The following is a 20,731-nucleotide window of genomic DNA, read 5'->3' as shown; positions in this document are numbered from 1 at the left end:
TAAAATTAATAATAAATTCAGGTTATTTCCAAGTCTATTGAGATCTCAAATTTATGAGTCTACTTTATTGGTGAACTATTATTGGCGCTGGGAAGGTTTAACGCTATTTTATTATTTACTTTAAATACATTAAAAATATGAATGTTTTAATGTAGTAAGGTTTTTTTGTTTGACCGTTTGACACTAACCCCTAAAAGATTTAGTTTATTATTTTGGGGAAGCTTCACTTCAGCCCTTGGTTTTAATAAATAGCCCCTTGATGCTAGAGGTGAATGTCAATGATGATATTAATAAAATGTATTAAAAAATCACAAAACCTCAACATAAATTTGGATAATATAAAGACAAAGATTTTAATTTATAAACTAAATAAAAGTTATTTATCACATCGTATTATAGACAGCTTTCCACGGATTATAAAATGAAAAATTTAAAGATTAAAACAAGCTTTGATAGCCCCAACGGACTGAAGACCCGGGCCTACAAACTTGTATTAATTTAAAGATTTATATTTCAGTATTCGTGGAAAATTGTCTCCAATGCTATACATGATTATTTAGTAAAGTCTAGCGGATATTTATCGGATTCAAGACCATGCTGGAAATAATTATTCATCACCTGAAGATAATTTTCTGAGCCTGAGTAAGCTTTAGGAATTGTACTGAACCATTGACTTTGCCCCCTAGAAAATATTTTATTATAAAAACGGATATAGAATATACGTGAATATTAAGACAGGGGGAAAATTGTCGTCAATTTAGGTTGATAACATGTAACTCTAGTAGGAGGGGAAGGGATAGGGGTTATCATTATTTTAGCCCGCTGCGTGTTTCACTTTATTAGAGGGCATGAAAATCTGGTGTAATAACCAATTAATATAGAATCCTTTTTTTACAAGAGTATTTTTTTCTTTTTATGCATTTTGCCTTTTTATTCATCTTGGCTGACTTTATATCAAAATAATATAACATACTTATGTTTGAATACATTTTGAAAGGATAAAATGTTCTTGCGTTACAAAAAAAATAGACTTACGTACTAACAGACTTAAAGAGAAAAAACACAAAGCTATATAGAACACGCTGCGCTTTTTAAAACTAAGAATACTAACTTGTAAGTTGCTTCAATGCCCAAAACTTCATTTGAAGAACCTAAATGAACACAGTAATAGTGTCTGACTGATTATGACGTAACAAAAAAAATTAGCCAATGAGAGGCCACTATAAATTTTACAATTGGTCAATAACGGCCTCTCATTGGCTAACTTTTTTTTGTTACGTCATGATCAGTCAGACACTATTACTGTGTTCACCTAAATTAATGATAATGATAAATAATAAAAACATGACATATAAACAAGGATGAAAACATCCACAAAAGCGATGTTCAACAAATTAGATAGTCTTTCTTTCACGGACCAACGGACGGACGCAAAATAATCATTCGCTGGCTTAAAAACTATATGAACTTTTATCAACTCTTAATTGTTTTATTTTTACTGTGCTAAACTTTTTAACCAATGAGTTTAATCTTGAGAATGTTAATTTTTCTTGTAGTTAAATTTATAAAGCTTCGTTTTCATTGTTGTTGTCATCATATTTATTTTGGTAAAATACATAAATGGATATAGAATACGTGGTTATTATGAAATCTTGTCGACTATTTGGGTTGCTACAATGGTCCTCATTTATTGGTGAGTTCGTTGCATCAGTACGAGGGGAGGAAATAGGAGTAGAGACGTCCAAGGGTAGAGGTAAAGGGGTGTTTCTCTCCATCATACTTTGAAACCCCTCATTTTACTACCTTAAAATTAAAAAATACATAATTTTACCCCGTTAAACCTTTGAAACCCTACATTTTACTCCTCTCAAAATACAAAAGCGTAGACGTCTCTGAATGTTAGCCAATTAGAAGTAGCATATTATCAGTGTAAGCGAGAATCTTTCACACCATCCACGTTTACTATATCCATTAATATATAAAGTTTAAAAGATACATTGTATCCTAAAGAATAGAAATAGTGCAAATAGGTACAATAACACAGGGAGGGAGGGGACAATGGTCTCTTTATTAAACTTGTCCCAGTTTTCTTATTCTTATTCATTGGCTAAACAACTTTGGGGACTTTGATTGGTCGGTACATCAAATTGAGTGTCCTACCGTTTTAACCACTAATCTACAGAAGGGTAATTTTGTCCATCGTCTCTGAGGATGTGCATCAATTTATCGGGCATTGTCTTATCCCTTTAGATCCCTGACAATGTAATATATCAGCTATAATTCCAAAGTGATGTATTGTAACCTTGTTTATGTAAACTACATAAATAAACATAATATTCGTAAAAGTATTCATGACTTTTAGGATACATATCATATTTTGAAATAAATAAAATACTAAGATTGTACAAATATATAATTTCGATCTATTTCATAAAGTAGTAAGTTTTTTTTTGCCTGAAACTAAAGATATCAAAAACTACTGAACTGATTGAGTTTAGGTAAGCTTCTCATGGGTCCTGTGATGGCTTTAGACAATTCTTTTTTTGTCATTAGGTCCTTTTGTAAGCTATTTTTAAGCCCATCTCTGCCTCAAAGTCTCCAAAAAAAATATAGGGAACGGAGAAAGCAAATAACATAATAAAAAATGAAGGGCAGAAAGGACACTTACACTTACAGTATAGCTCCACTACTAGAAATGCGAAGACTAGCGGTTAAATTATGAACTACCTTGTGGTGCAAAGAATGCCAGCCTGATGATACCATCCTCAGGGATGTCGTAATCAAGGGTTCCGTATCCCTCAGGGTTGCCGAATCCAGACTAAATAAAAATCATGTATTTCCAGAGTAGTCTAGATAAATAATGAATAACTTGTAAATTGTTTTGTATCGCATCGTATAATAGACAGCTTTCCGCAGATATTAAAATTTAAAAAATCATAAGATTGTTTTGTTAGTCCCGTGGGGCCGAAGGCCCGGACTAACAATTCTATGATTCTTATTTTAATATTCGTGGAAAATTATCTGTAATACTAATTTTTACATTATGTTTAAGTATTACTGAGAGCCGGTTATAATCCAGCGGATATTAATCAGTTTCGAAGTCATACTGTAAACTGAATTTTAAAAAAAATTGTTCTTTACAGCGAAGATTATTTAGGGTTATGTGCTGGTTTAGATCTTTATCTCTTACAAAATTCATAGAGAATATTTAGTTTTATTGTATTTGGATTTATTACTCATAAAATGATGTCAATAATGTATTAACCAAGCCCCACTTTATTTTGGTGAAGTAAGATTTTAATTACTCATACTAGGCCATAAATGGTATGATTTCATTAACGTAGTAAAAATACAGGCCCTAAAATTTTAGTTTCTGATTGTTTAGAGATGGGGAGAAAAGGGGGTTTTCCCCATCTCTTTTGAAGAGATTTTCTTCCCCTTCCCTTTTTCGGGAAAGAAAAATATGACGTCACTGGAATCGTGTTCCGTAAAAATTATACAAAATCGGGAAAGATTGGGTTGTGTCTGAATTTGGGGGAGGGGGAAGGGTTTCAGTGCACAACAGAGTACTTTAAGTGAAATCTCTAAATGCTGTTGTTCCTTGACTGAAACTTTGTTGAGATCATCTCTGACCAAAGAACCATCTTGTTTTGAAATCTTCAAGAAACATGTGTAGGGCATTCCTGGTTTATAGGCTTCACCTTAATAGATAGATAGATAAATATAAGAAACATGTATAGAGTATCCATAGTTTATAGGCTTCACCTTAATAGATAGATAGATAAATATAAGAAATATGTGTAGAGTATCCATAGTTTATAGGCTTCATCTTAATAGATAGATAAATAAATATAAGAAATATGTGTAGAGTATCCATAGTTTATAGGCTTCACCTTAATAGATAGATAAATAAATATAAGAAACATGTATAGAGTATCCATAGTTTATAGGCTTCACCTTAATAGATAGATAGATAAATATAAGAAACATGTATAGAGTATCCATAGTTTATAGGCTTCACCTTAATAGATAGATAGATAAATATAAGAAATATGTGTAGAGTATCCATAGTTTATAGGCTTCATCTTAATAGATAGATAAATAAATATAAGAAACATATATAGGGTATCTTACTAACAGTAAATCTTTGTCTAGGTCCAATGAAGGTTTATAGCTATTTGGGGGATGGTGCCATCACCCTCCAAAGATTAACCTTCCCTAAAAAAATATTCTCCATTCTTCCCCCCTTCCTTTCTTTAAACTGCGAAGGTACAGTTGCCTGTACATAATAAATATGCGCAAAAACACATTGATTGAACTCCGTAGATACTGTAGAGTATAAAAACAACTATTGTCTGACCTGTATAGATAAGCTCCAGCTTTTCTTTGTATTTATGAAGAGTCACAGTATTTGTGTTATTCTGACGTCTGAAATATAAATGGATGTAGAATATACGAGGAGAAATTTTTTTGTCAATTTAGCTATGTATCATGGATATCATTTATTGCTCAGTTCATTCATCCAGTAGGAGTGGAATGGATGGGGTAAAGGAAGTGGATGAGGGGGAGATTGTTAATTTAGCCAGCTTCAAGTTTCACTTTCTTAGTGTGTAAGTTCCAAGTAATAATGACTTCATTGAAATATAAATTATTATAACACAGTATTATCGTTTCTGAAGACAAATAAAGACAAGAAAAAGAATAAAACCAAGTAAGAGAATTGTAGATATTCAATTCTTTTAAATGTTTTTCCAATATCTATACAGAAATTCGTTTTATATCCAAGCAAAAATCTTCCTCCACTTTTGTTATAATTTGTTATTGTTCAAAATGCGCTAAGATGTACTTAGAACAAGGATGACAATATGCGTAAATATAGAGGCATAAAAAAATATATTATTAGCAGATAAGTAGTGGAATATACTATTAATCAATTCTTTTATAGTAGTTCCAAGAAATTGTTTTTCTCAGATTATCCGAGTCTAGTTCTGTGTCTCTGACTGACAGACAAAAGTATATTTACATACCTTTTAGTTAACTCTTCTTCGACAATAACATCGAAGACTATTTCTCTAGCGAAGTCATCCCGCAACTTTAATTCCTTAAATAGATGAAAATATAGAATACTGCAGAGGGATAATTATAAAAAGTTAGGTTTCAAAATTTTCACTTAAACCTATTTCTTGGACACTGAACCTACCCTCCCGCTCTGATGCTCCTGCTGTGATTTTCTAACCTTTACTTGACCTAACATAACCTAACCTAACCTAAAATAAAATTTATCTTTTAATGGTCGTTTGTGGTTCAGTTGTAATATGAGAGAAACTGCTTTTATTTTTTTTTTTGTAAACCAACGTGAATAAAACAATACATTTTGTTTTAATTATACTTATGAATAAGTTACGAGTTAAATAGATTTTGAAGATCTTGTACTATTTAAGATGCAATGAAACTTTTTCCTAGAACATAATTATCAAGTATTGTCTTTAAAAATTTTAATTTATTTTCGAATCTGCAGAAAATAAAAATGATTACCTTTGCAATATCCAGTTCTAGGTCAACTTTTCCACTAAGAAAATAATTCATATTTAGATATATCTTGCGTTTGAGTTTAACAAAACTTTTCTTTTTCTTCTACATTTTTCATCTAACTCTTAAAAATCGAGGGGGGGGGGGGGAAAGGCATTGAATGCTTCCCTCCTTTAGTGTTATTGTCATTTTTTTCTGTGTGTAAATAATGAAAATAATAGAAGGCTAAATTAAATGTTAAGTTAGTTATTAGAAACTAGCGGCTACGCCCCTAGAGGCCTCTAGGGACACTTGAGGTGTGGAGATACTCTCTCCCAAAATAGCTAAAAACCTTTCCTGGACATATTAGAAGCTTCAATGTTAAGGAAAATCATATCGGTTCAGCGGTTAGCGAGATCCTTCGCTACAGACAAAAAGCTTACTAAATATATTTTAGTTAAAAGGGATACATAATTTTTCGAAAACAGCATCCTGGCAGTCACAGGATGATAAACCTGGCAGGGTTATCCAGGTAATCTTGCAAAAAGTTTCCTATATACAATAAAGCAATACATTTTATGTAGAATAGAAAAAAAATGTAACGTAGGTAAATAATAAAAATGAATATTTTTCCTGATGGATAGAACTTTTGTGAAAGGCTGCTTGAAACCAGGCTGTAGGTATCCAGACTAAAATAGAAATGAAATATTATTTTAAAGTAGCATCCAACAGACAACAAACCCTTGGATTGCACGACCTTACTGTGCATGGTAATGAATTGCCTCTATTTAAGGGCCAAGGCATTCCTCCTACACTCACGATTGTTATTGTCACTTGCAGCATTTTATACTCTTTTTAACGCCTCTTGTTTTCCATAAAACCTAACGGAAGCTATTAATGCTTTGATAATATTTATGAAGAATAATGATTCCTGTGACTGAGAAGTAACTAAAGTTTTTATTTGGCAAAGTTAGCACCAAATTATAGAAACTTGCAAAATTTAGAAAACTTTTAATCGCTTCCTAATTATTTTACCTAGGACTAGTTACAAAAAGTTATTAAATAAAAGTAATTTAGTATATGAGATTTTTTTGGTTCCCATTACAATTTAAAAACGATTTTGGTATGGCTTCCGATTTGTTTCCGTTGGATCAAATCCGAATCTGAGCCATACTGAAAATTATGGACATTCTTATCAAAGCAAATCATATCAATAGTCCCTGATGTGTTGACCTGCATTGGGGCAAACAAAAATTCTATAATTTTTCATCTAATATATTCAAATTTACCTTATAACTGGGGAAAACAGAAATAGTTGCTTTTCCACGCACAGGTTTACCCAGAGGATAGTTGGCTCTAGAAAATAAAATAAAACTTACATTCAAAGTACCTTGTTAAACACTGATAACTCCCTCCCCCCGCACACATTATTTTTTAAATGAACCGAAAAAGAAGAATGGGGGAGGTAGTCTTTTTTTATCCCTCTAAAAACAATAAGGTTAGGTCTTATTGGATTCTAGGAAGCCCCTCAGGGAATTTGCAACGCATGTTTAGTCCCTGCAGATGTTAGGCATAGTAAAAAAATTACCTTCCTCCCTTATTTCAATCTATTTCAAAAATAAAGCGGGGGGATTGTCATTGCCAAACAGGTACTTGGTGTGAAAAAGTATAATAAGAATATTAAAGCATAATAGTAATAAAACAGAAAGTAGTATCAAATGTATTTAGCTCTTGAAGAAACCTAAGATAGTTATATTTTAGTTCAATAAGCTTCAAAATGCATCTTTTGAACCAGTTTTTTGTCAACCTTAAAATGGTATTTACAGCTGGCTAATATAACGATACCCTGCCATGAAATCCCTTCACCCAATCCTCTCCCCTCCTACTGGAAGTACTGACCAATAAATGAGCAGTATATTAACAATCTAAATTGCGAATACAAATTCCCCCATTTGATATTTTGTAATAGTAAATTCGAGGTTTTGGGATGAAAGGAATGTTTTTTTTTTGGGGGGGGGAGGGGAGGGGAAGTAAAACCCCTAAGTAAACATTTGTCTTCTCATATTCCCAAAGTAAAAGTAGTCCAAGGATATTGTAATGAAAAGTGGGATCATTAGTTTGGCCAGGCCTGAAAATGGTAGAACAATAATATCATCTGACTGTTTAGGACAGAATATGTATTTTAGGTTTGATTATAATTATATATAGCAAAACAAGGATAGTTACGTCCAGTAGTAGATAAAGTTTCTAAAAAAATTACCAAAAAATGGAATTAAATTGTATTGGATTTTCTTAATAAGTGCAGTGAATGAAAATAGGAATTTGAACTCTTTATTACTCTAGTCTCCAAAGTTTTATAAAAAGTTTCCTTATTCGTTGAAGTTGAACCACTTGAGGGATTTTTATTAAATTTTGATTAATTATTTCATTATGTTGAGTTACCAAACATTTCATCCAATGATTGCAATCTACAGAGCTCTGTAAAGGAGGAGAAAAAATAGCCTAAAACCATCTGGAATCTATGTGGGGCTTTCTTGAAATGGAGAAATTAATCCGTTCAGTAGTTATTGAAATCCTAAGCTACAGACAAATAATCTTACTACTTTTTATAATAGGATTAGATAACATAAAAAGCAATTCTATAAGCAATTATCATCTTTTAAAAATCTATTAACACTAAGCATAATAGAACAGTTTAAAGCTCTCATCGGATGTAGATTTCATATTGATGATATTAAATATTTTGCAAATAAAAATTTTAGCAAACATACAATTTGCAAATCAACTTTCCTAAACTACTTCCAGTTAAAGTCAGGGATAGAGGTTTAGAAAACTTTCGTTAATTTTGAAATTTAATAAAGCATTTCGTTATCTTCATAAAAAAGTAACAGGATGTCTTTCTGTCTATATCTTACTCTTATCTCGCTATCCGATGGTTTTTCTTCACTGTAAAGCTTCTTAAAGGAAAGGTAAATTCATCCTTCCAAAAGAAATCACCCCAAAAAGACCTTTCCTCCCCCCCCCCCAAAAAAAAAATTTTTTTTACTATTTCTTTTTTTAAACTTAAATGGGAAATGGGAGTTTTTACGGATGTAATTTGAAGAACATATTTCATATTTCTTCATAAATTCAATTTTTGAAGTTTTAAAAAATATTAAGCTCGCATGACGTCATATTAGAATAGTCCATTAATTTGACATGACGTCATTCATGATTTTTCGGCCAAAAGTAAATTTATAGGCAATATAAAGATCTTTAAAAAATTTATTAATTTTCCTATTCTTGGTATTATTGATATTATATCGATGTGTTTTATTCTCAATGTCTAACTAATATAAGATTGTAGATTTGCAAAAATTGTCCCTTTTTCCCCTCCAGCGGAAGTTCTTTACAATATGTGTGCATATTGCCAATTTGTCTGTCTTCAGTTTTCCCTGTAGTTTCTCAAGTCAAAGAAAATCATTCTTAAAATTTAAATAGGTCAGGAAAATTACATTTTTAGGGGCTTTCGCTAAAAAGTCTAGCGAGCACAGCAGACCCTTCCTTATTTTTTTAATGAAATATCTTTTGATGAAATTTTGGGCTGACATTCTGTTAATGTTAAATTTAAGAATCCTAAATCTAAAATCTTACAATATTAAAAGGCATAAAATTACAGGGTTATTTTCAATTTATATAACAAAAATTTAATAAACTAATATTAATCTTTGGAAAAGTATTAAGAAAAGTTTAAAAGTATATGAACATATTTGTATAATATATACATGTGTGTCCTTTCATTAATTTGTCTAGATCTAGGCAGGGGTCTAAAGGGATTAGACAAATGTCGATAAATTGATGTACCTCCCCAATAATGATACACAAATTTACCCCTTCTGTAGATAACAATTAGGGGTTGAATGTTCGGATACTTAATTTAATGAACGAATCAATCAAATTCAATTAAAGTCCCCAATGTCAACTAATAAGAAAACGTTAGTATATGACTTTGGGGACTAGTGTAATAAATGGCCCAATGTTCCCTTTCTCCCTGATTTCTTACCTGATTGTAGCAGTAACCTTGTCGGTAAATGTGGCATAAGGGGGTAGATCAACATCAACCTAGAAAAAAACAAGAATGACAACATCCTTAAAAGCTAAGCTCAATAATTCAGACGGTCAGATTTCATCAAATAAGTAACATATATAGAAGTCTGATTAAAAAATCAGCATAGTCTTTCACGAAATTACTCAACTATAGGATTTCTAATAATTAAATGGATGTAGAATATACGTGGATATCATGACATGGGAAAATTGTCGTCAATTTAGCTTGCTAACAGGAACATCTTTAATTTGTGTGCTCGTTCATCCAGTAGTAGGGGAGGGGATGTGGTAAAAAGAGTGGATCGTTATAATATCCTGCTACAAGTTTCACTTTATTGGAGTACATGATAATCTGTTGTAGGATCCAAGTAATAATAAATATATTGGCTAATATGGATATACTTACTTTTTAATACATGTTATAGAGAAGCTTCGCTTCATTATACCTAATCCATGATTTATTTATTTACCTGGAATTTTGGCAGGACATATTCAGCAACCAGAAACTCCTTAGAATAAAGTTGGCCGTTCACGTTTACAGTTACATTCCAGTTACCTTAATAAATGTATAAGTATAGATGTATATTCCAGCCAACTATCTGGCCCAAGTGGTGGAGACTCTTTTTGCCTGCTAGCAAATAGTTTTTGTAGGAACTTGGCTGTGTTTTTTTATTTTTCTTCGATATTAGCTGATTTCAAAATCCCAACATAACCTCATCTGAAGATTAAAATTATTGGTTAAAAAGTTTGAACACTGCTACAAAACTAACCAATAAAAAAGCTTAAATTTTCAAGCTAACGAATAAGATAAAAACGTTGTGATAAAAAGATAGGGACCAGTGTAATTTACAGTCCAATATCCCCTCCCCTCCTACGTACTACTAACTTACAAAGTTTTCTCTTATGCTATTCTTTGATGTAGTATGTTTTACCATCAAACTATTAAATAACTTTTTAACTCTTTCCCTTTCATCTTCATGTACTTGGCCCATTTAATACTTGCCAAGCTTTTCTAATTCTATGGATTGTACGTTTGTAAGATATGGACTGTAAAAGTATAAGCTGAATAAAAAAACTAGAACCCTTCCCCCCCCCCCCTTCCATTTATTTTAAATTTATCTAAAAATCTAGGGGGGGGGGGTATGAGTGCTGAACATTCACTTTATATAAAAGCAGAAATAAATAAATGAATAATTTCTATATCTCCCATTTCAATTTTATTCAATTTTAAGAAATAAATTACAATGACAAACATATTTTAGCTCCTTTGTTTATAAATTTTAAACCTATTAAATATGGATATTTTTGTCCTTGTCATTTGAAGGAAACTACATTAATCTAAGTAGGTAGTTAATAGGGCCAGTGGAATTTTGTATACTTTAAATTTTAAGTAATGATAAAATGCATAAAAAGTTATTTATACCAAAATTATCCTTAACAAGTTGTAGTAATTTATTACGCTGTTTTACACATATAAGAAATCATTTTTCAATAGTGTTTTTTCTTTTTTTTTGCAAATTCGAAGATTTTTTCTTTTCTGTTCGAAGATTTATTTTATATTGGAAGATTTTTTAAAAAATACTTAACTCTCAAATTATTGAAACCCAATCTTAATTAATTAATTAATGAAAACATTCAATTTAGTATTTTATTAATAGAAAATTACCTAAAACTGGTCTATCAGATAACTCCAGAGTTTCAGAATACACCCCCTAAAATTGTAAATAGATTAATATTATTAATTTTTACCAGTATGGCTTCGAAACAGATTAATATCAGCTGGATATTATGGTTCCCAGCCATACTGAAAAATCATGTATAGTATCGTATTAAAGACAACTTTCACCAAATATTAAGATAAAAATCATGAAATTAATACCAGTTTTATTAGACCGGGTTTTCGGCCCCTTGTGGCTAGCAAAACTGGTTTTAATCGTATAATTTTTGATAACTGTGGAAAGCTGTCTATACTACGATGCGATAAATAAGTTTTCTCATTTTTAATATTTACTCAAATTGTTCGTCTACCTAAACCTGACCTCCAGGGAGGGAAGGGACATTGAGCTGTTTGTTACACTAGTCCCCAAAGTTTTATAATAAAGTTCTCTTATTATTTGGTTTAATAACTTTTGGGAATTTTCTTGAATTTTAATTGGTTGGTTCATTAAGTTAAGAATCCAAGCGTTTCAAGCACTAATTGTAATATACAGATGGGGTAGAATTGTGCATCATCACTGGGGATGTATATCAATATATTAGCCATTGTCTTATCCCTGGATTTCATCAAAGTTAGATTTGGTGTTCTATAAATATTCCCATTTTTAACGTTTTTCTATTTAGACTATAAGAATTATTTTGAAAAATAGCAATAATCTCAATCTACACATCTTCAAGTAGTCCTACCGCATATTTCACCAGTAAGATCTTATAAACTGCTAAGTAAATGTAGATTTCTAATTTTTTTGGTAAGCTTGATGTAGGTCTGTTGAGGTTGTTTTTAGGTGATAAATAGGCATTAAAAAAAAAAAAACTAGAACTGGACTTTTAGGCTGAATGTATTCTTAGAGGATTTTAGGGAATTCAACTATCCAGTATTTTTAATTTTTTAATGAATTGCTAAAAATCTGATAGTTTTAGATAAATTTAACTACCATTATCGCCAATTACCCTAGATTTATCTACATTTTCAGAACACTTCACATTTTCCAATATAAAGCATGTCTGGAATAAATGTGTAAGTTTTTTCAGAGATCCTAAGGGATAAGACAATGGACGATAAATTGAATTACATCCCTAGGTGGGATAAACAAAATTATTCCTTAGTTTACTGTCAGTTTGGAACATGCCAATCAAAATTTAAGAAATGATCCAAAGTTTCTGAGCCAACGAATAAGATTTGGGTACCAGTGTAAATTATAGCCTAATGTCCCCTTCCTTCCTGAAGTTTTTCCCAGAATCTAGACCACTCGAGTAAAATAATTCAATAACTTACAATTATTTAAATGTTTTCCATTTGTTTACTTTAGGACAGGTTCGGTTAGATCATGTTGGTACTAATTATCCCCGCAGGGGTAGTAGGGCATAGAGAAAACAAAACTACCCACCCGTGTTTATAATTTTAATAAAAAGTAAGTTTCAATGTGATGCACATTGAGGGAAAGCACCAAATTAATTAACCTGTAGCTTTATTATAATTGACTACACTGCAAATGAAATATGGAAAATGTTACCCTTGTTGTAAAGACTCTGTCCCATTGTCTGATGAAACTACCAGTTGGATCTCTCACATGCACATCTATGCTACCTAAAAAAACGAAAATTAATGGAAATGGATGTATTATTAATTGGATCTTACACCAGATTTTAATGTTCTCTAACAAACTAACACTTGTAGAGGGTTTTAATAACGATTCCCCCCTTTACCCCATCCCTCCTTTCTTAGTGGATTAATGAACTGACCATTAAATGAGTTACATGTTAGCAAGCTAGATTGACATTTTTTCTCCTTGTATACTCAAGTAAGTATGTTTAGCTTTTTAGAATAACCAGTGGTTGCGCCATTAGCCTCTAGGGAACTAATTATTGAATAAATGCTTAAAACCATTAATAAAAAATAAGCTCAATTTGTAAACATTTATTCATAAAGTTTTTTTCTTGGTATTGTTTTACTTTTATTGAATGTGGGTTTTTTCTCTCAGCGACTTGTCAAAACCAAATATTTTTATACAAATCTTTTTCAAAAAGAAAAAAATATTATTTATGAATAACAAAAAATTCAATAAAAAATAATATTTGTTTTTCAAGTAATTATAATTAGGTATCCAGTATCGCTTCAAAACCGATTAATATCCGCTGGAATAGAACCGGTTCTCAGTCAATAAATATAGCCTAAAACCTCTTGACCAATATAAAAAAGCTGAGCCCAATCAGTCCAGAAATTTGCGAGATCTTAAGTTTCATCCAGACATTGTTCTACATTAAATTATAGATTTAAGAAAAGTAAACCAATAAGATAGTAGACTATAAAAATTTAAGCAAATACAAAGATTATTCATAAAATACCATTTGTTTTCAAGAATATTAGACTTATTTAAAAAGCGTAGCTACTCTACAATTAACTTTGTATATCCTTCCGTTTATCCCTAACATTATGGGGAAAATGTGATTTTCTCAGTTGCTATTTAAGATAGACGTCTGATATTTTGGTGAGGAATTGCGTTACCAATGTGCATCCTGTATATAATTTACTTGGTCCGTCGCTCTGTCGGTTATGCTCTATTAATAGTTTTTTTAAAGGTTTCGTGATTTTATTATCTATCTAATATCCTTCCTTTTCTTTTACTTTTTGTACATAAAAAGTGAACAATAATTATTTGCTATATAACATACTTTGTCCGTTTGTCCATTCATGAGTTTTTATGCTTCACTACTTATGGATGTTGTCATCCTTGTTTGTTTTTTTTATAGAGCACGGGTCATTTGCTACGTAAACACAACAAATACAACATAAAATGCCATTATTGTGTGATATAGTCTTTTTCAAAGTTTTATTACTATGTTTTCTTATTCGTTGGCACAACAACTTTAGGGACTTTTATTTCATTTTAATTAGTTGGTCAATGGAGTTGAGTGTTTAAACGTTTTAACCACTAATTGTAAGCTGCAGAAGGGGTAATTTTGAATGTCTCCATTGGGGATGTACATCAGTTTATCGGTCATTGTCTTATCCCTTTACATCCCTGTGTCTTTTCCCTCAAAGTAACTTTTTGAGCACAAACACCTCCCAATAAAACCAACTTTTTTTTAAAATTAGGTAAACTCAAGGGGAAAGCGCAGTTTTTGGTTTATTTGGTTATTACTTTAAGTCAGGTTAGGGGTTTGGTTTATAAACGTCTAAAAACTTTAAGTAAATTTAAAAATATTAATAAATCTTTTTTTTTAAATGTTTCTAAATGTTAAGCATCCATACATATGTATATATATTTGAAACTAACATAAGGAAATTTGGAATATAATGTGTGTCTATATGAATGTAAACGCAGTAAAACTTTTTACCAATTTCCTAGTATTACAACCTAAACCAAAAGTTTGGGAAATCCTAAGGTTTTAACAACCTAAGCATATTATGTAAGGCGTTGTTGGTACAAAAGACCTAATAACAAAATTCCTTAAAGACAAAAACATAAAAGACACAAGACAAATATAAATTTCTAATTTATTATAAAATTAACAAGAAAAAAAATCTTATATGCTTTTGGGTCTTTTGTCTTATTAGTTTTTTTTCCAATTGGGTCTTTTAGGTCTTAAATTTTAGGTTTTAGGTCTTTGTCATATTAGGTCTTTTGTAGTAACGCATTTTATAATGATTTTGTAAAAAGAAATTCAATAATTTATTTCTCATTTTCTTTGTGAGGGAGGGGGGGGGTGTATACAATTTGAACTTTGAAGTAAACTATCCAACTTTAGAGCGTATGACCTCTTTATTCTCTCATTCATATGGCTATAAAACTTTTCTTATTTGTACTTTGTACAATATAATATGTAGTTTTAAAAATATTTATTTATGTTTTCCTAAAAATTTTACTATTTTTCATGTTTATTAAAATATCTAATTTATTTAAGTTTCTTTCGATTTGCTTATTAAAATATCTAATTTATTTAAGTTTCTTACAACTTGCTTATATACTTTACTAAGCTTTCTTTTCTATGGATTTTTTTGGGTTGTTTTTTCATGGCTACTTTTGGACATGATTATTTTTATGATATTTATAAAATAAGTTTCTCGTATTCATTCGAATCCGGTGGATAGGAACCGGTTCTCATCCATACGAAAAAACTATGTCTAGCATCGTATTATATCCAGCTTTCTACGAATATAGAAATGTACAATCATAAGATTAAAGCCAGTTTTTTTAGCCCGAGCCTTTGGCACCTCGGGGCTAAAAAAACTGGTTTTAATCTTAAAATTGTACATTCTATATCCGCGGAAAGCTGTTTATAATACGATGCGAGAAATAACTATTCCCTTAAAGTTCCTAGTGAGCACAAAACCTCCCCTACACTAAGTGGGGCTGTATTTTACATTAGGTTAAATTATGTTGAGTACTGGGTATCCCTTTAGACCTCACCGGGTTAAAAATATTTCAATTAAGTTGGTTACAAGTAGTTTTGGGTAGAGGGTAGCCCTGCAAGGTAAAGGCTCGGCAGGTATAGGCCACGCAGTGGTTATACTTATAAAAAAAACTATCCTCAACCTTATTTCTAATCAATGTCAAAATTAAGGAGGAGCTTCTGTGCTCGCTATGGCGCTATAAGGGAAAGCGCCCTTTTTTTGTATGTAAGTTAAAGTTAGTTTACTCAATTTAAAACTTTTTAGTTTTTACAGTTCTAAATATCTATTGTTAAATACGTTTCGACCTATTTGAAGAGGCTGGGAACTTTGGAATACTGTTATCATATCAACATTGTCATCAACATACATATTTTGGATCATGGATAGAAAACGAAGTAGTGGGTTTCGTCATATTTTCACATTGTCCTTTGATAGGTTATTTTTTGTTAGGTTAATGATTGCCTTCTGGGTTAGAGACCCCCGCCGGGGCTAGAAATAGGAGAAAATCTACTGTGAAAATACAACGAAACTCGCTACTTCGTTTTCTTTCCATGATCCATCTATTTAATAATTTGTCAACGAAATACTTCCAATAGGCTACAGCAATTTGATGACATAACCACATTACCTGCTTATTAGCGGAGCTATATTGCATTGTTACCTGTGACTGTTGGTTTTAATTGCGGGGAAAGAACCAAAACTCTTAACTGTATGGTATTTCCAGGCCTTAAATGAAAAAAAAAATAAATTAAAGTATTTTGAGATTTTCAATGAAAAGCTAGGTACTGAGTTGAAATAAGGTATAAAAAATTGGTTAAAACATGAATCGGAGTTCATAATTTTGCGGCTACGGCTTCTATAAAGCTGCAAAACTGCGGTTGGCTACGGCTCAGTGATGCTTATTGTAGCTGCGACTGGGTGAGGCTTAGGCTGCGAATCTTTTGGTGGCTTCGGCTGAGTGTAGCTTAGAATAAGTAAGATTTATGGTGGCTGAACTGATATTATCTAAGTGTAACGTATTCATATGCTTGAGAAACAAAAATTTAACTTACAATACTTCAGTATTGCTCAGAAACCGTTTTAATCCAGTTGATATTAATCGGTTTTGAAGCTATAAGTATGTATACTTTTCTCAAATGCTTTGTTTTATTTCTTGAACAACCACTTTTTTAAAAAGATAAAACTCTTTTTTTAATGATGGATATTGTTACCTGTATATGGCTTTATCAGTTTGGATAAATACTGAGTTTCCCTTCCCTTGATAAGATAAAGTCTGGCTCTCCTGAAAAGAAATAATTAAGAATATTTAAACAAAAGAAAGATGAATTTTCCAGTATGGATTCGAAGCCGATTAATATCCGTCTTATTAGAACCGGTTCTCAGCCATACTGACAAATCACGAATAGCATTGTATTGTAGACAATTTTCTGCGAACAATAAAATAAAAATCACAAAATTAAAACCAGCTTTGATAGTCCAGGCCTTTGGCCTTTAGGGGCAAACAAAGCTGGTTTTAATATTATGATTTTTCATTTTAATATCCACGAAAAGCTGTGTATGATACTAATATATGCTGTAAATAACTATTTTCTGTGTTAGTGGTTTATAACTGGGAATTTATAATTTTAAAATCTAAAGTATCTTCATCCTCCGAAGAGAAATCCCCCAAAAGGTTTTTTTGGTTCTGTTTTATCTTTAACTTTTAATAAATTGGCCGGGTTCACTTCTACCTAAAGTGCCCGTCGAGATTTCTAGGTGTCCAATAGTCTTTGAAACATTGAATGAAAATTAATTTTAAAGCATAAAAAGTATTACCTCAAAAGTTATAGGACTAATACCAGTAGCTGTTAAAGTATAATCTCCATCTTCTAATTCACCTAAAAATATATGTAAATGTTTAAAATTGATAGGAACATTCTATTATACAATATTAAACTTTTTCATTATTATAGATTTATATTCTTGGTTTGACAGTTGAACTAATCTATTTAAGGTTTCTATTAAACAAATAATTTAAAAAATAATAATTTATTTTTTACCTATTCTTAGTCTAATTAATTGTGTCTCGTCTGGAGGCACTCGACTCGATTCCCTGCAAAATATAGAATATTATTTCTCGTATTCATTCGAATCCGGTGGACAGGAACCGGTTCTCATAAATACGAAAAAACTATGTCTAGCATCGTATTATATCCAGTTTTCTACGAATATAGAAATGTACAATCATAAGATTAAAACTAGTTTTTTTAGCCCGTGCCTTCGGCATCTCGGGGCTAAAAAAACTAGTTTTAATCTTATAATTGTACATTCTATATCCACGGAAAGCCGTTTATAATACGATACGAGAAATAACTATTCTTAATTTAATGAAAAATATAATTTCTTAAGAACCATGAAATGAATAGTTTATCGCATCACTTTAAACTTAAACAGGTTTCAGCTGATCGGTTTCGAAGCCACGATGTGACTTCTATTCTTTTCCACAATTACCCACAAATAAGCCTATGGATATTAAATTGGTCTATCTCTAATTTGAATGTGATAAATTCTGCTCTTAAAATCTTAATTTAGTATGGAAGATAGAATTTCAGATAAATTTTATCACAATTGCCCTTTCTTTCTTAATGTTTCTTAATCGTTGACTCAACAACTTTGTGGACTTTTATTGGTTGGTTCAAACGTTTCAACCACTAATTATAATCTACAGAAGGTGTGGATTTGTGTATCATCATTGGGGATTCACATCCATTTATCAGCCATTGTAATATCCCTTTAGATCCCTGCCTCTCCCTAAATGATTCCAAATGGCAAAATTTCATGTCAAAACTGATGAATTTACAATCACCTGATTTCAATTTGTTGTCCTGATTTAGTTGTTCCCGTGATCTTCAACTCAACTTCCTAAACACATCAATTATCAGTTTTTAGTAGCGAAGCTACTCTATAATTCACTTTGTCCGTCCGTCCGTCAGTCCATCCGTAACGCTATGGGGGAAACGTGATTTTCTCGGCTCCTATTAAAGATAGACACCTGAAATTTTTTGTGAAAACTCCTATGACTTTTGCTCATCTAATCTACATTGTTTTGTCCGTCTTTCTGTTAATTGGGGTGCTAGATAGATTTCTAGATTTTTTTCGTTTTTGTAATTTTCTCGATTCCTGTTCAAGATAGACGGCTGGAATTTTTAGGGATTAAATAAATTCACATATTACATATTTCCATTAAGTTTTATTAAGATACCCTTATTGGTTGGGGTGCTATATCGATTCCTAGTTTTTCAAGTTTTTGTGATTTTCTCAACTCCTGTTCAAGATAAACGGTTTGATTTTTTAGTGATTAATTAAATCAACATTCTACATATTTTGACCAAGTTTAATAAAGACTTACTATTGGTTGGAGTGCTAAATCGAATTATAGATTTTAACGTTTTTCTTATTAGCTTAATGCTTGAAAAGACCATTATACAATATATATTTTAAAAGGTTATGTGATTTTTAATATTGAAGGTTTTTATGACATATTCTATAGATAATTTTTTCCAGATGTCTATTTATAGTTTTTGAACTTCGCTACTTTTGGATGTTGTCATCCTTGTTTAAATGTATATAGGATATACAATGATACCTATATATAGGATTTTATAATTGAGGAAAGAAGAATTAGTGTCCAAATGACATTTCCCTATCATACAACAATGAACTGGGGAAAATTTGTCGTCAATTTAACTTGCAAATATGGACCTTATTTATTGGTCAGTTCGTTCATCCAGTCTTTGTTTTTACACTGGTACCTAAAGTTTTACAACCGCTTTATATGATTCGTTAGCTCAAAAACGTAGGGTAGTTTTATTAAACTTTTCAACCAATAATTATATCTACAGGGATAATTTTGATCACCATCATTGTGAATGCAAAAGAAACCCGTCAATTTGTTTAATCCCAATAGCGTTTTTGCTTACTATTATAGAACTTTATTTTATAAATAAATGTAATTAAGTTTCTTAATTAGGAGTTAATTAAATGACAAAAGCTAATTAAAAGACATTATTTGCAATGTTAGACTGTAACGACGTCAAAATAAATATTTTACTACAGTACAAGTTATGTAAGTAAACTGTTCTAGTTAATTTGAATTTATTAACAAAAGTTTTATAATGACAGAATATTTTTTTAGTTATTAATTTCTACCACTAGTTGCTGCGCCCGTAGCTAAAGCTTTTTAGTTTCAGAGAAACTTTACCACTTTATTTTCTAAAACAAATCTTAGATGTAAGAATTAAATAGCCTAAAATCATCCAAGGACCTATAAAAAGTTTTTATAAAATGGAGAACTCAATCTGTTCAGTAGTTATCGACATCTTAAGCTACAGACAAAACTCTTAATACTTTTTATAAAGGATAAGCCCTAAAACGATCAAATAAAAAGCCAAAACATAAAAATTGCTACATATTTAGATTCTGTTTATGTAACCGAGAGAAAAAAAACTGAGAAATAAAATGACAATGGAACATTAACTTTTGCATCTTCATGAGTGTCCAATTAAAACAACAACAAAATATATTTTAGAAATGTAAAAAAGATATCTAATGCTCATTTTTTATGCAGCTTTACAAAATTTCCTCCTTGTGTGTGTCAGTAAACGCTGAACCGTTATGGTTCTTCTTTACAGGGTATCTTATCATAGGTCATAAGAAGGTTTATAACTATTTTGGGAAAGGATAACGCCACCCTCCCGCCCCTAGAACAAAAATTATCAAACTCCCTAATAAAAATTTAATTTGTGTAATAATACAATAAAAGTAGTTTGATAACAACTTAAGAATTAAACTTTCTTGATAAGCAATTACTTCAAAAAGAAAATTTGAAGAAATGTGGTGTTGACGCAAGCCGCTTTTTAAAACCTGGTGTCTTTAGTAAAAAGATCTACTGCAGTTCACGGTAAAATATTGCTGGTAAGCAATATTTCCAAAAAATCTATGAATTTTAAAGGCTGCTAGCTGCCAAACGGCTGAATGTACAGATCA

The 20,731-nt window shown here is 31.1% G+C and overlaps 2 protein-coding genes across 2 annotated transcripts in view; one reads left to right on the top strand and one right to left on the bottom strand.

Moving 5' to 3' along the window:
• Positions 1 to 20,731, top strand: part of LOC145327015 (cubilin-like) — a 96,303-nt gene that overhangs the window by 23,789 nt on the left and 51,783 nt on the right. The gene's annotated exons all lie outside the window — the stretch shown is intronic.
• The window catches only part of LOC145327014 (thioester-containing protein 1 allele S3-like), a 48,770-nt gene that overhangs the window by 20,576 nt on the left and 7,463 nt on the right, over positions 1 to 20,731 (bottom strand). The window contains exons 3-20 of the mRNA XM_080170490.1: positions 18,552 to 18,607; positions 17,746 to 17,798; positions 17,522 to 17,583; positions 16,918 to 16,988; positions 16,368 to 16,432; positions 12,825 to 12,898; positions 11,261 to 11,306; positions 10,065 to 10,150; positions 9,551 to 9,609; positions 6,798 to 6,864; positions 6,144 to 6,197; positions 5,536 to 5,571; positions 5,028 to 5,101; positions 4,361 to 4,428; positions 3,603 to 3,701; positions 2,728 to 2,820; positions 1,112 to 1,151; positions 619 to 682 (exon numbers count right to left, since the gene is read on the bottom strand). Of these exons, the coding sequence (XP_080026616.1) occupies positions 619 to 682; positions 1,112 to 1,151; positions 2,728 to 2,820; positions 3,603 to 3,701; positions 4,361 to 4,428; positions 5,028 to 5,101; positions 5,536 to 5,571; positions 6,144 to 6,197; positions 6,798 to 6,864; positions 9,551 to 9,609; positions 10,065 to 10,150; positions 11,261 to 11,306; positions 12,825 to 12,898; positions 16,368 to 16,432; positions 16,918 to 16,988; positions 17,522 to 17,583; positions 17,746 to 17,798; positions 18,552 to 18,607 (1,167 nt within the window). The remainder of the gene's footprint in view (positions 1 to 618; positions 683 to 1,111; positions 1,152 to 2,727; positions 2,821 to 3,602; positions 3,702 to 4,360; positions 4,429 to 5,027; positions 5,102 to 5,535; positions 5,572 to 6,143; positions 6,198 to 6,797; positions 6,865 to 9,550; positions 9,610 to 10,064; positions 10,151 to 11,260; positions 11,307 to 12,824; positions 12,899 to 16,367; positions 16,433 to 16,917; positions 16,989 to 17,521; positions 17,584 to 17,745; positions 17,799 to 18,551; positions 18,608 to 20,731) is intronic.

The sequence above is a fragment of the Acartia tonsa genome, chromosome 8 (assembly GCF_053477335.1).
Source record: "Acartia tonsa isolate MP-2025a chromosome 8, ASM5347733v1, whole genome shotgun sequence".
NCBI classification, from domain to species: Eukaryota; Metazoa; Arthropoda; class Copepoda; order Calanoida; family Acartiidae; genus Acartia; species Acartia tonsa.
The sequence above is the reverse complement of the archived record's forward strand: the minus strand, read 5'-3'. Positions and strand labels throughout refer to the sequence as shown.